The sequence below is a fragment of the Macrotis lagotis genome, chromosome 5 (genome assembly GCF_037893015.1).
Source record: "Macrotis lagotis isolate mMagLag1 chromosome 5, bilby.v1.9.chrom.fasta, whole genome shotgun sequence".
Classification (NCBI taxonomy): domain Eukaryota; kingdom Metazoa; phylum Chordata; class Mammalia; order Peramelemorphia; family Peramelidae; genus Macrotis; species Macrotis lagotis.
The window spans coordinates 18,451,593-18,466,514 of NC_133662.1; the positions used below are offsets into that span (position 1 = coordinate 18,451,593).

Below are 14,922 nucleotides of genomic sequence, written 5' to 3' on the forward strand. Positions count from 1 at the left end.
TTCTGATGAGTAAGGTTCAAACACTGTTCTTCCCACTTCCCCCCTCTACTATAAAAGCTCTTTCTTGTATATCTCTTTTATTCGAGATAATTTTACCTATTCCATTCCCTTTCTCTCAGAGCATCCCTTTTTCTCACTCCTTCATTTTTTAAGATCATTCCAACATGTGACCCACTCCCATGTTCTCTGCCCATGTAGATTGTTTCTACCTTACCTTAATAATGATATTTTCTTCCCATTTAGGCATGTAAACTATTTAACTTTATTGAGTCTCTTATGAATTCTTTCTTTTTTTATGCTTTTCTCTAATTTTTTTGTTTAAATATCATATTTTCTATTCCATTCTGATCTTTTTTGTCAGCAGTGTGGCAGTCACCTTAGTTGCCACTTTACCTGTTTCATCATTAACATGAAAGTTGGGGAGTGTGGAATCAGGTGATTTGTGTGAAGGTTAATTCCATCTGACCTGTTAGCACGATTGTCCCTCTTCCTTCTGCCTTCAGACGGACACTGGCCGACATCATCATGGAGAAATTGACTGAGAAGCAGACAGAGGTAGAGACTGTTATGTCTGAAGTGTCTGGCTGCCCTCTGCCCCAGCTGGATCCCCGCATTCTCGAAGTCTACAAGGGTGTCAAAGAGGTAAAAGCTTTGTGTTGAGGAGGAGAGAGGTGGGAAAGCTTTAATTTCTGGACCTAACACATAGTGTGTGATTAAATCATGTTTGTTGCTTTAAAAAAACTAGAAATTTTCTTCACTTATTCAATAATCAATAGAAGTTTATTAAGTGCCTACTATACACCAGGTATTGTGCTGAGTGCACAGAACATAGAAAAGAGGGGCAGCTAGGTGGCACAGTGGATAGAGCACTGGCTCTGAAGTCAGGAGTACCAGAGTTCAAATATGGCCTCCGACATTTAATAATTACCTAGCTGTGTGGCCTTGGGCAAGCCACTTAACCCCATTGCCTTGCAAAAACTTAAAAAAAAAAAACAAAACAGAAAGAAATGAAAAACAATTTCTGACCTCAAGGAGCTTGCAGTCTAATGGGGGAGAGAATTATAGCAAACTATAAACAGGAAATAATTAACAAAGGGAAGATACTAGAATTGAGAGAGGTTGGAGAAGGCTTCCTGAAGAAGGTTGGATTTTAATTGGGACATAAAGGTAACCAGGGAGGTCTGTGATTGGAAGTAGGGAAGGGAGAGCTTCCAGACCTGGGGAACAGCCAGAGAACATGCCCTGAGCTGAGCACAGAATAGCCAGGAGGCCAGTGCCTCTGAATCCAAGTACATGTGTTTAGGGAAAGACATGAGTGAAAGAGTCCTTGCCTTCATGGACCTTAAATTCTCTACAGGCAGTGGAACAAAGAAATGATGTAGGGGTAGAGTTAGCAACTGGGAGATGAAGGTCAACTTACCTAGGGCTTATATATCCACAGCATTTGGGCTGAGGAGGAGAAAAAGCTAAGAATTGAAAATGAGAAGAAAAGGCAGTCTAGGCCCATGGATGTGAGCTGGGGTGGCATGTATCCTAAGTGGAGAAAGGAGAGTGATGCCTAATAGGTTATCCTGGGGAAAAGGGGCTGGATTCCATGTGTGTAAGGAGTTCTAAAAGTCAAACTGAAGAGTTTGTGTTTTAGCCACGAGCAACAGGGAGTAGCCTCCAGGAGCTTCTTGAGTAACATGTTTTAAAAATATGATTTGTTCTCATTTATAATTCTCGATTTTCCTCTCTGGCTTCCCCTTTGTCCCAGGTGTTATCCAAGTACCGGAGTGGCAAACTTCCCAAGGCATTTAAAATTATTCCTGCTCTTTCCAATTGGGAACAGATCCTCTATATCACAGAGCCAGAGAGCTGGACCGCAGCTGCCATGTACCAGGCTACTAGGTAACAGAGACCCTCCCTGATCTTGACTTGCTATGGAGCCTCTGAATCACATGGTTTGTCACTTAATAACCTCTCTGTGATAGTGCAATTCAGTTTAAAGCTATTTAAGTACCCACTGTGTTTAAGAACTTGTATTACAGAATATGATGTATATTCCTAGTTATTTCCACACAGCTCCCTTGACATACCCTAGGAGCTAGGTCAAAGATGCTAGACTTTCATCTTCTTCATAATGCTCTGGGGTGTCATGAAGGAACAACTTGGCATTTGTGACAACTTCACTGTTCTTTGCCAGTCTTCAACCAGGATGGTGAAGAGAAGGTGGCTTGCCTTGTCATTATATGGTATTTTGGCACAATTGCTGGAGAGATTCATCTCCCTTGAAATCTCCAAAAACCCTTATCTCAATCTGTTCTCAGCCTATTTCCTCCATTCTCCCTGAGTCTACTTTGGAATTGCTGATGGACTGGTTAAGGAAGAGAAGTTCTCTGAGAGGCAAAAGTGGGTGGTAATCCATTGGGTCATTGATTTATTTAGGAAAGAACTTCAGAAGCCTTCTGGTCAGAGCATTTGACAGATGAGGAACAGAGGCCCAATAAGGTGAATTGACTTGTCCAGGCCTACAGCAGTTAGTGGCAAAGCAAGGATCAAACAAAGGTCCCCTGATGCCACCTCCAGGGCTCTTTTCATTATATTCATGGCAGCCTTGGTGTGGACCTCTTTTGCAGACCTGCAGGAAAGGTACTCTATTCATTTCAAGCCAGTGCTTTGTCCAAGTTATCCAGAGTGTTATAATATTAATACTTCATATTCATCTAGCACTTAGCAGTTTACAGAGTGCTTGCTTTAAAAATCTCATTTGTGAGTTTTCAAACAAAGAATTAAAATCTCTCGCTATAGACATGAAAAAAATCCTCAAATCACTATTGATCATAGAAATGCAAAATGAAACTGAGCTATACCTCATAACTCAAGATTTTTTGTTGTTGTTTTTGCTGGGCAATGGGGTTAAGTGATTTGCCCAAGATCACACAGCTACGTAATTATTAGGTGTCTAAGGCTGGATTTGAACTCAGGTCCTCCTGACTTCAAAGCTGGTGCTCTATCCATTGTGCCACCTAGCTGCCCCCCAGCTATATGGCTAATATGATAGAAATGATCTGTGTTGGATGGGGATGTGGCAAAACTGGGACTAATGCACTAATGATGGAGGTGTAAAATGATCTAACCAGAAAGCAATTTGAAATTGTTTGTCCAGTAATATCACTACTAGATCTCTATGCACCAAAAAAGGAAAAGGATCATTGTTTTTTTTAGGGTTTTTTTTGCAAGGCAAATGGGGTTAAGTGACTTGCCCAAGGCCACACAGCTAGGTAATTATTAAGTGTCTGAGACAGGATTTGAAGGCGGGTACTCCTGACTCCAGGGCCGGTGCTTTATCCACTGCGCCACCTAGCTGCCCCAGGATCTATTTCTTTAAAAAAAAATTTATAGCCACTTTTTGTAGTGGCAGAGAATTGAAAATTGAGGGAATGCCCATCAATTGGGGAGTGGTTGTAGAATATGATTGTGATAGAATACTAATGTGCTATAAGAACTGACAAACAGAATGATTTCAGAAAAACCTGGAAAGACTTTGATGAATTAATGCTGAGTGAAGTAAGTAGAACCAAGAGAAAACAATATATATAGTAACAATCACTCAGCACAATGATCATCTGTGAATGACTTATTCTCAGCAGTACAGTGATCTAAGACAGTTCCTAAGGGCTCATGATGAAGAATGCTGTCTACCTTTAGAGAAAGACCAAAGCATACTATTTTTCTTTTCCTTTCCCTTTTCATCTTTTCTTCCTCCCTCCCTTCTTTCTTTCCTTCTTTCTTCCACAGAACAACTGATACAGAAATAATGTTTGATATGATTGCAAATGTATAATTTATATCAGATTGCTTACCATCTTGGGGAGGGTAAAACTTGGAACTCAAAATTTAAAAAACAGAATGTCTAAAAACTGTATGTGTAGTTGAGGAGAAATATACGTGTGTGTGTGTGTGTGTGTGTGTGTGTGTGTGTGTGTTTTTAAATCTCATCTGTGACCAATCTGGAAATTTCCACATCCAGGATTTTCTCATCCAATCTCAAGGATAAGATGGCCCAGCGCTTCTACAATTTGGTGCTCCTCCCCCGTGTGCGAGATGATATTGCAGAATACAAGCGCCTTAACTTTCACCTCTACATGGCACTCAAGAAAGCATTGTTCAAGACAGGGGCCTGGTTCAAAGGTAGGACTCAGTGAGTACAGTGGTTGCTTGAGCCAAGGGTAGCATTCCCTTTAAATACTGGACTGACTGTTCCCACCTATCCCCCATGTACTTCTCCCCTCAGCTCCCAGGCCTCACTGATATTCCTTTCTCTGAACTCCCCAGGAATCCTGATACCCCTGTGTGAATCTGGTACCTGTACCCTGCGTGAGGCCATCATTGTGGGCAGCATTATCACCAAGTGCTCCATCCCTGTGCTGCACTCAAGGTACTCTCCTCAGAACTGCCCTGTCCGTTTGTGTCCCTGGGCAGATCAGGAATAGGGTTAGCCAGGTACTCCCCAACTGCAGATCTCACTGTTTCCAACCTCTCCCTTGACATACTGTTTTAACCCACTGGCTTAGTTTTATTAAGTGTCATTGAGAGGCAGCAGCATCATTTAGAGGAAAGACTGTGGATTAGAAATCAGACTATCTGCTCCAGGTTTATTATGGACAAGTCAAAGATCAGAGCAGGAAGGGACCTCAGAAATCATCTGGTCCAACTTCCCTGTTTATAAATGAGAAAACTGAGACCAGAAATGAAGTGACTTGTTTAAGGTAACAGAGCTGGAACTTGAACTCAGACCCTGTGTCTCCATTTCTGCAAAGTAAGGGAAAATATTTGCTATACTTAACAGAGTTGCTAGGAGGATGAGAGTGAATGTGAATAGCTTAGAGTCAGAAAGACCCAAGTTCTAATCCAGCCTCAGACGCAATGTGACTCTGGACAAATCACTTAACTTCAGTTGCCTTCATTTCCTCACCTGTAAATAGGGCCGATAACAGCACAGGGTTGGTGTCAGGATCAAATGAGATAGTATTTATAAAGGGGTTAGCACAATGCCTGACATAGTAGACACTTAATAAATGCTTCTTCCCTTCATCTTTTCTGTGCTCCAAGCACTATGCTAAATGCTGAAGATACAGTGCAAAATGGAGGCAGTCCGTGTCCTAGGGGAGGCTCAATTCTAATGGAGGAGGTTACGCCTAAAGGGGAGTAGAGGCCAGAAAACAGTGCAGTGGTTTGACAATTCACAAAGGTGCTGAGAGAAACAGTTATCCTTTCCAGAAGTAGTGATAGAGGTGGTTTGATGACAATTCTTAAAAGTGGTAGTAAACTGGTGTAAAGTAGCCTGGTGAAGATTGTAGCTGTGAGGTCAGAGAGTGAAGAACCCAGTAGCTTCACTAAGCCCCAGGTTGGCCTTTGTTTAATTTGGAGTGTAAACAAAAGCAGCAGTAGGAATGTATGTAAAATGCATTGTGACTTATAAAGTGCAATATTAATAGAGTAGAAATGAACCTTGGATTTCAATTCAGAACACTTGCATTGAAATTCATCTTGAAAATCACATATCTTCTCTGAGCCTCAATTTATTTATCTTTAAAATGGAAAGGTTGGCTTATATAGTCTTTAAGGGCAAGGTATATCAATGGATGCAATTTTTTTTTTTTTTTTTTTTAGATTTTTGCAAGGCAAATGGGGTTAAGTGGGCTTGCCCAAGACCACACAGCTAGGTAATTATTAAGTGTCTGAGGCTGGATTTGAACTCAGGTACTCCTGACTCCAGGGCCGGTACTCTATCCACTGTGCCACCCAGCCGCCCTGCAAAAATATTATAACTTTACTTTGAACTAAAAATATTTGTCCTGTCCGTTCATTTACTTTGTCTTATGAATTTTTTTAAAATGTTTTGCTTCAATCCATGCAGCTTCATCTTTTAAGGTCTTCTTAAATTCCAGTCCTCCAAGTGTTAAAAGTTCCATTCATCCATAAATGCTATGATTTTTAGAATCTAAGAACATGCCCCTAACTTCAAAATGTAATACCAGAGATCCTAAAATCATAGATTTAGAGTTGGAAGGGCCCTTGGAGGCCATCTGGTCCAATCTCATTTAACAAATAAGGAAATTGAGGCCCAGAGAGACTTGCCCAGAGTCTCAAAGTTACTTAAGTGATAGCAATATTCTAAGGCATTTTAACCCAGGTCCTCAAATCTGTTCCTATTGGCAGCTGTGCTTCTTTTCCCTAAGAATTTCTAATCAGTTGTGCCCTTTCCTTCATCCCAGACAAATTTTTGTCTCCCATTAGTTCATTTTAAGGTCTGTGGTTCCTTAGACTAACTACTCTATCTTGGGCTATTTCTCACCTGTAAATCCTTTAAGGCTGAAGTGTCCAACCTTTTAGCTCTTTTGGGCCAAGTTGCCCAACAAAATCCCCAAGGGCTGCAAATAAAATTCATTACCCATTTATGAATACAATGCAACCCACACCACCAAGGAGCACTGGGCTGGCCCTCTTTACTGTGCTTCCAATTGAACACAACTGCTTTAAAGTTCTGGTGGCACCGACATACTCATCTGTCCTTCCCCCTTCTCCCCCCTTCAGTGCAGCCATGCTGAAAATTGCTGAGATGGAATACAGTGGAGCCAACAGCATCTTTCTACGACTGCTGCTGGATAAGAAGTACGCGCTGCCCTTCCGGGTACTAGATGCCTTGGTCTTCCACTTCTTGGCCTTCCGGACTGAACAACGAAAGCTGCCTGTTCTTTGGCACCAGAGTCTGCTGACCCTGGCTCAGCGCTACAAAGCTGATCTGACTACAGAACAGAAGGAGGCCCTGCTAGAGCTCCTTCGTTTGCAGCCCCACCCACAGCTGTCCCCTGAAATCCGGAGGGAGCTGCTCAGTGCCACTGCCCGGGATGTGGAAGGGCCCTCTGTGGATATGGATTGAGGTTCCTGAATAAGGCTGCATGCTACCTTCCCCATTTGGGAGGGATAAGGAAGGATGACACATAAACTGTTGTACGGCTCCCAGGACTGTGTGACTAGGGGGCATCTAAAGGATAAAAAGTGCTATGATCTCCTTGGCTAGACTTGAATTATAGTGGTCTAAGTGCCTGACACAACTCCCAGTCCTGTCCTGTCCTGTCCTGTTCTAGAATCCGACAAATATAATTCCACTCTGACTCACTGTGGCATGGTGGAAGAAGTTAGCAACTGTGAGGCTGGTGGATGCTGGGGTAACACCAAAAAAAAAAAAGTGATGGATTTATCTCATTTGTCCCATTGTCCTTGTTCTAGACACCCTCTCCCCCACCTTTCCATGCCCTCAACAATCTTTAGATAAGAACCAAGTGTCCTTAAAGTGAGGATAGTCCTGAGACCATTCATGACACGAGATCATTAACATGCTTGAAGACCACTAGCTCTCTTCCACCTTTGCCTTTTTGTGGCTTCCACCCTCCCCCTTTCATTTTCAGGATATTCTTTACAATTTCCTGTATTTAAAGAGCAACACTGGACTTGTTCTCCTTAGCCCCCAAGGATCAGTAGAAGTTGCAAAGAGAAAAAAAAAATGTATCTTTGGATATCTCCTCGAGTCTCCTCTTTAAAGTGGAGTCACTTAAATTTTCAATCTCCAGTTGCTTCAACCAGCTTGTATATCATATGAGTTCTTAAGTCCTTTTAGAATTCTGGTGATCCCATACTTTGCAACTGTAAACACATAATGTAGATATGGAGATACTGATGCATCCTTTTATGCTAGAAATTCTGCCATTTTTCAGGCAGGCCAAGATCACATTCGTTTTCTTGTCCACCACCACACTACACTTATTGACCCATATTGACCTTGAAAGGCCACTAAAACTCCCAATGTCTTTCAAACTGCTGTCTTGAGTTATCCCTCCCATCAAGTTCAGATTCTTCTGCAGCTCTGAATTCACTCTTGAAAGTTAGCTGAATCTTCCCCTTTATTTGTTATAAACTGGGGATATTTAACTTGAAGACTTGGGAAGTCATTAAGAATGGCTGAGACTCCCAAATTCCATCCTTACTAAGGAACCCAGATAATCCCTTTGCCCATGAGAGTGAAGAGATTGGTCTTCAATATATACAAGTGCTATAATTGAAACAGTTCCTCAGCAAGCTCCTGACAAGTACAGCCTTAGTTACAGCTTCGGGGCAATGAAATCTGTATTCCCTCCCTACCCACTCCTTGGGACCCCTATCCAAGAAGCAGGCTCCCACCCCACTCCCCTAATCTCCCCCACAGCGAATTAGTAGAAGAAAGACCTGAAGCTTGGCCTAATCCAAAATCTTTATTCAGGTAGCTTGAAGACCCTGGGTGCCCCTACTGGATCCAAGTTGGGGCCCCAGGGACACCTGTGCAGAGAAAAGGGTCTTGCCTCTCCTGAGAGAGACTTAGTTACCCCTAGAGTCCATCTTTTTCACACTTCAAGGAACAGGACTAGAGGAAAAGGGATTTGCAGCACCTCTCCTTCCCTCTCCATCCCCACCTCTCCCTCCCCAGGCTGTAGCAGCATCTTTGGCACTAAGTCTTTCCAGCCAAATGGAGGTGGAAAGGGACAGGATGGGAGGAAGGCTGAGGAGGCACATGACCAAAAGGGTCGATTTCTAGAGGGCAGAGGAAGGCTATTCCCTTCCCTCCAATAATGTACTCTGAGCACTTTGTTGCACCTTGTCATAATAAATTAATCCATGGAGCCTTCTCCAACCCCCCACCTCCTACCCCTGATTTGACATCAGGGTGCACACTTAGGCAAGCTGAGCAGGAAGCAATTCAAGAAACAATCAGGCTGTGAGTTCCAATCCCCCCTCCCCCCCCCACAAGAATGAGGCCTAAGCCTTTCTCTTCCAAGGTTGGCTTTATACTGCACCAAAAGATTCGAGGAAGGATCCCCAGCCCGAATATTTTCCTCCAAGTATTTGGCAGGCTTGGAATTAATTCTTCAAGTCTAAATTTAAATATCTCTGGTGGGATGGCATGGGGGGGGGCAATTAAATAATTTTGCCTTGGTCTGATCAAACCACTGACAGAACTGGCAAAAACAAAATGAGAAGAGCTCCCTATCTGGCCAACTGGGCAGGCCCACACATGGGGCAGAATCAGCCCCCCCCCCCCAAATTCTTTGGCTCAGTAGGAGCCAGGACTCCTGAGGCCCATACATCTAGCTTGTGGTCAAGTTTATTCTCACAGCAAAAGCTGGGCTGGGGTTGGGATTGGGCTGGGCTGACCATCCTTGTTATTCCTTCCTCGTGTGGCCCATGAGAAAGGATAGGAAGGAGTGGGAGAGGAGTTATAAGTGAACGGCTGTGACTTCTGTTGGGGTGCTGGTCTGACTAGGCTCCTGGTTTCCAGAATATTCTGGACCCTTGGGGACTGTGACTGTTGTGTCCTGGGTGGCCTCTCGAAGGCTCTCCCGGAGAGCGGCTTCAATCTGCTCCTGACATGCACGCAGGCAGTCCTGGAATTAGGGTGAAGAGAGGTGAACAGTTAAGGCAAAGGGCACAAGCTCTCAAAAGGAAAAGTCACTTCCAGCCTCCTCCTCCTCCTCCTCCTCCTCTGTATTCAGTTACTGCTGGTGGAGGGTGAGCCAAGAAGAACCTTGGCATAGTGAACATCGGTAAAATACTTTTGAGTGTTTTACAGATTTAATCCACATAGTAGCTCTTAATTTGGTCCTGCAGATAGAAACCTCACTTTACAGATAGAGTAGACAGAGGCTTAGAGCAATTAAATGAGTGACTAGGGTCACAGCTGGTAAATGTCAGTAATGCTGACAGAAAGTCCAGACTCAGATTTTGTAGCCCAGCTTAGACCCTGACTAGCTATGTTACCACTTTTGAATCTCCTAACTTCTCTGCCTCAGTTTATCTATAAAATAGGAATAACTACCTTGAAGAGCAGTTTTGAGGATCAAAGGAAATAAGATGTATGAAGCATGATATATAAATGCTGGTTGCTATTATTATTATTGTTATTACCACATTTGCAAGTGGAGGATGGGTAGGAGGGGAAACAGGGCAGGCTCAGGCCACAGCCCATCCCCAGGAATCTGCCATCGATTCTCAGAAACCAACAAGAGGATGTGGCAAGCAAGAGAAGTGTTGTACTCTTCTCCTCCTCCCTTCACCACAGTGCCTGGCAAGGAGGGGCAAAGATAGAGCCTTTCACCCTTAAAAATGGGCCATTGGGGGTTGGTTCTCCCCCACCCCAAGACGGGAAGATTTGAAAACTTCAAACCCTCCCAGCCATAGCAAAGCTGAAGAGCCCAACTATTTGAAAGGCATCTCCCCCTGCTGGCTGCTCTAAGAACACCACCCTCCCCACCACCACCTCCAGAGCTGCTCAGTTGTGGGCAATCAGTGAACTACACACCCCACCTCTGTTGCCTGGCACTCACCACGTCAGTGCCTGTGATCCCTGCCAGCAGCTCTGTCAGCTCATCTGAAGATAAGGGGCAGGCAGCCAGGCCCTGCACAGCAGCTCCAATGCTACCAGTTGCAATCATGGAGGGTGGATACATGGCAAAAGTGTAATCTAGGAAGACAACAGGGGTGCATTACTTGTGGGGAATGAAGAGCCCTATGAGGCCACCAGCAATCCCCAGAAAGCAAAGGCTCTCCAGCTTCATGGAATAATGAGAAAGGGATGACACTAATGCAAGACACCTTGTGGGTGGCCAGATGGAGAAGATACTAGCTAGACTCAGGTTCTCATCAGACATTGTGGTGGTGCTTTTTTTTTTTTGTGAGAGAAAAAACAGCCCATTCTAATGCCATGGGATGTGTGTGGTGTATCCAGTCCTCAAATTCTGAAGGAAGAGAACCTATGCTGCCTTCCCCACCCCATCTACTTCAATCCCAATTGTACAGACAACAAGACCAATGCCCAGGAGAAGGGAAAGGGTCTTACCTGTAGCACAGAGGGCCAAAAACGTCTGGGCATGCTTCTTGACCAATGCTCGTCGGTCTAAGGGCACTGGAAGCCGATGCAGAATCAGTGCCAGGAAGTCATGAGCGATCACAGCCGCCAGGTCCCACTTGAGCCTCCCTAGGACAATCACTTCCCAATCCTAGGAGCAGTCAGGGAAGAGGGCAGATAAGACTTGTGGACTGGGATCGAGTGGGATGCCAAAATTTAATCCCAGAAGACAGCCTAGGCACCGTGGTTAGACTGGGAAGCAGATGTAAACTGGAATGGTGAAATGTTCTCACTCGGGGTGGGAATAATTCGAGCATGCCCTGCTTCTCTTCTGAGCTTCAAGGCACTTCTCCAACTTATGGAAAATACTGCCTCATCACCACTATTAAGTGCAGCACTTCTGAAATGGAGCAGAGCCTGAATGTCTCATATTCAGAGGTACCAAGATCAGCTTTGCTGAGGAATGATGCTCCCTCTCAGAGCCCAGATCTTCACAGCTCAAAGAGAGAATGTAGGATTGGGGTGGTGGTTAGATGAGGTAGATGGAGGCAGAGTTCTGATTCCTTCCCTACCCCCTCCATAGGCACTCTGAAGAAATGAGATTGCCCAGGTCAAAGCCACCCCTCCCATGACACAGCAGCCCAGCTGCCCCCTGAGGTTCCTCAAAGGAGCAGTTGCCTAATCCAACCCACATCCCCATAGTGGGGTTTGAGGGTCAGGGGTTAGGGGAGGAGCAGAGGTGGCAAAGACCCTGATGGAGACTCTGGAAGCCCAGGGGAAATAGACCCAATTGCTTTCAGAAACAGTCACCCTAACTCCAGCATGCTTGGGAAAGGAGGTGGGCACCACCCATCTATCACAGCCAGAGGGCAGAGCAGTTCTAGACAGGAATGACACCAGGTGAGGAAGCAGAAGGCCCTCCTGTGCACCAAGCTTGCCAGCTACCACGGATACAGACCTTGGGAATTTGAGAGGACTGTGGGGAATTTGCATTGGAAGTTCTTCTGAAAGACAGTTCCTTCGACCAAGACACCCTTAGTCAGGACACTCCCATCTGCCCTCCCCTCCCCAAACCTCTTGTCTTGTGTTCCCAGTCCTGGCCCCATTTCCGAATTGCACACCAGGATTTCTTCACCATTTTTATCTCAGGAAGAAACTTATGGGTTTGACCCCTTACTGAAACAGAAATGGCAACCCCTCCACCCTCAGCCCCCACCCCTCTCCAGGCCTCTTCCTCCTGGCAGCTAGCCACAGCTCACCGATTCCCTCACTTGGCCTAGAATTTGCCTCACTCGATCCCCACCCCACCACAGCACAGCACCAAGCCAAGTCCTTCTTGGCTTGCAATGAATCAAGCCAAAAGCAGCTCTCTGGCCCCCACAAAGAAAGACTGGCCTGAGGCTTAGGACTCTATCCCCAAATGAGAGTCAAGAGAACTAGAAATATTCCTGAGGATTGGAAAGGGCAGCTGTTGAATGCCCTTTGGGAGAGCTTGGAACTGGAATCCCCAATCACTCCCAAAGCAGCTGAGAGCTCCTGAAAAAAAAAAATAAAAAACTTCACTTTTAAAGCAATATGGTTTAATTTAGGAAGAGCACCACCGTCCTGCCAACCTTGGCCAACTCTTACCTGGTGAACTCACAAATCCTTCACTCCCTAGCTCTCAAATATGCTCATTTACTAAAGGAGGAAATTGATTCACATAACCTTTCCAACTCTGACCTTCTCTGAGTTTAGGCTAGGCCTTCAGAGATAATTTTAGCATGACTCTTCTCCCCTACTCAGGAAGAGGGGTATGAATAGGAATATTTTTGTCTCTTCTGACAAATTTATGACCTCATCCCAATTTCCTGTATCTTGCTTTACCCCAACTCAAATAAAATGATATATGTATGCATTATTTATATATGTGGTACATGTGTGTATTGTATTCATGTATGTAAACCTTCAGGCACTATATAAATATTAGCTATCAATCTAATTATAGCTATATATTTTAATTATTTTAATTCACCCAGAATGGTGAAGCAGAAAAAGTAGTGGATGCCAAGGAGTCAGGAGACTCTAGTTTTAGTTCGAACTTTAGTTCTGACACAAGCTATTTGAACCTGGGCATGCCACATCCCCTGAGTGTGTTTCCTCATCTGTTAAATGAGGAAACTACTCCTATTACCTGCTTTGCCAACATTAAAGCTCTCTATAGATGTGGCTTGTTATCTTTATCTGCAAGCCAACAATCTCCAAAGACCTCAACAGAATAAGCAGCTCCTCCACCCTCACACCTCTAAAACCAATCTGTTCCAGGACAGCACTAGCTCCCAAAAGACTCAAGACTCACCAATAACCACCATATCCATTCCTAAGGGCCATTTGGCTCTCTCTCTTCCTCTAAATCCACTTCAATTTCCTCTTTCTGTTTTGGAGATCTTGGTCCCCAGACCCAAGAAGAAAAAGTCTCCTATCCTCCCACTATCATTCATTAGGGTCAAATGAATTTGCTCTCCCCCTATCACTCACTTAGTCACCAGAAGCCAAATCTTGCCTGAGGTCACTTTGCCAATCAATCCAGTCAACCTAAACACTTTGAAGCATTAGTGGCATGGCAGGCACTTAAGTGGCCTCCCCTATACTGACTCTGACCCTGGAAACTTGGGCAAAGATCAGGATAAAAGTCCATAAAGGGCAAAGGAGCAACTCTTGGAGGGGACATGCATGCCCCCTCCCGCCTCTCTTTCCCCAATTTGCCCCTAGTTTGCAATAAATTTGAATGACTTCATCCAGTTCCAAAGGGGCTAAGCATTCTCCATTCTCATCTTTCCTGAGGAGCTAGGGAGATATAGAATTCTCCCCTCTTCTTCCCCTTCCTATGTCAGTCCCTCACCTCCCCCAAGTCAAGAGAAGAAGGAATTAGAACAATCCCATGAAATTTTCAGCAAGAGGCCAGGGAGCTGCATCCCGAAATACAGAGGTGGCAGAACTCTCCCCGAAAAGTTATGAAAGACCAGTGGTCAGAAAGGGAGGGGGAAGCCAGAATGGGAGCATCATTATCACGTCGGAAGCAGCTGCAGTTCTACTCCCAGGCTACTCTGCTTTTAACCTTAAGCAATGGAGTAGATTTTTATTTTTTCTGGTGAACTCTCATCAGACCTGCTCTGTAGGGGATAGGGTCCCCAAGGTGTTGTGTGTATGAGAGGAAGTAAAGAATGAAGGGCTGTCCTTCCTAGTTTAGAATTCCAGGTCTTAATTAGTGCTGTTCCTACTTCCAGATTCTGACTTGAATCTCTGAAGATTTTCTTTTCTCTAACAAGGTCCAATCTAAATTATGATAAAGGTCTTTATCATAATTTAGATTGGACCTTGTTTGAGACTGAACTGGTTTCACTAAAGAACAGGGAGGGGGAGTAGGATTTGAAAGAGGGAGGAAGCAGGAGTAATAATAATTCCACACTTCTTCACTCCTTCAATAAGATTTACCAAAATGTTTTTGTTTTTTGTTTAAACATAACAGACAAAAAAAAAATCTTTCCACAATCCTGTGAGGTTGGTAAAAATAAAATGCTCAGTGTTTTCATTTTACAAATAAGGAAAAATGAGGTTCAGAGTGTTTAAAGGATTTGCCTGCCCACAGTCTCACAGCTAGTGTTAAACTAGAACTCAGGTCTCCTGATTTTTAAGTCCTCGATAATTATCTGAGAAATGACTCCATTTGTCTAGACAGACAAGGAGAGTTTCAGGAGAGGACCAAAGAAAGACAAGAGATGAAATGTGTATCTGGCCTGGAAAAAGACCCACGAGGCAACAACCTATTTGGAATGATCCCACAGAAGGAAGAGTCCCCTTGGAGTGGCTGAAGTGGGTGCTGGGTCTGCTGCCTCCAGGGTCTTCCTCACTGCAGGATCCCCTCTGGCTGAGATGAGCATGACCTTGACCGTGTTTCTTTTCAGGACAGGTCACAGCAGACACTGTCAGTCACAGGCTCTACAACTCCCCCCTTCAAATCG

The 14,922-nt window shown here is 44.4% G+C and overlaps 2 protein-coding genes across 4 annotated transcripts in view; one reads left to right on the plus strand and one right to left on the minus strand.

Moving 5' to 3' along the window:
• Positions 1-9,127, plus strand: part of BYSL (bystin like) — a 41,658-nt gene extending 32,531 nt beyond the window's left edge. The window contains exons 3-7 of one of the 2 annotated variants that reach the window (XM_074236922.1): positions 504-642; positions 1,757-1,890; positions 4,013-4,173; positions 4,318-4,420; positions 6,580-9,126. In XM_074236922.1, the coding sequence (XP_074093023.1) occupies positions 504-642; positions 1,757-1,890; positions 4,013-4,173; positions 4,318-4,420; positions 6,580-6,925 (883 nt within the window). In that variant the 3' untranslated portion in view covers positions 6,926-9,126. Of the gene's footprint in view, positions 1-503; positions 643-1,756; positions 1,891-4,012; positions 4,174-4,317; positions 4,421-6,579 lie in introns of both variants that reach the window. The other variant, XM_074236921.1, reaches the window with a different exon arrangement.
• CCND3 (cyclin D3) overlaps positions 8,276-14,922 on the minus strand; it is a 110,013-nt gene continuing 103,366 nt past the window's right edge. For both annotated transcript variants that reach the window (XM_074236926.1, XM_074236925.1), the window contains exons 3-5: positions 10,913-11,072; positions 10,401-10,537; positions 8,276-9,461 (exon numbers count right to left, since the gene is read on the minus strand). In XM_074236926.1, coding sequence (XP_074093027.1) covers positions 9,294-9,461; positions 10,401-10,537; positions 10,913-11,072 — 465 coding nt within the window. In that variant the 3' untranslated portion in view covers positions 8,276-9,293. The remainder of the gene's footprint in view (positions 9,462-10,400; positions 10,538-10,912; positions 11,073-14,922) is intronic.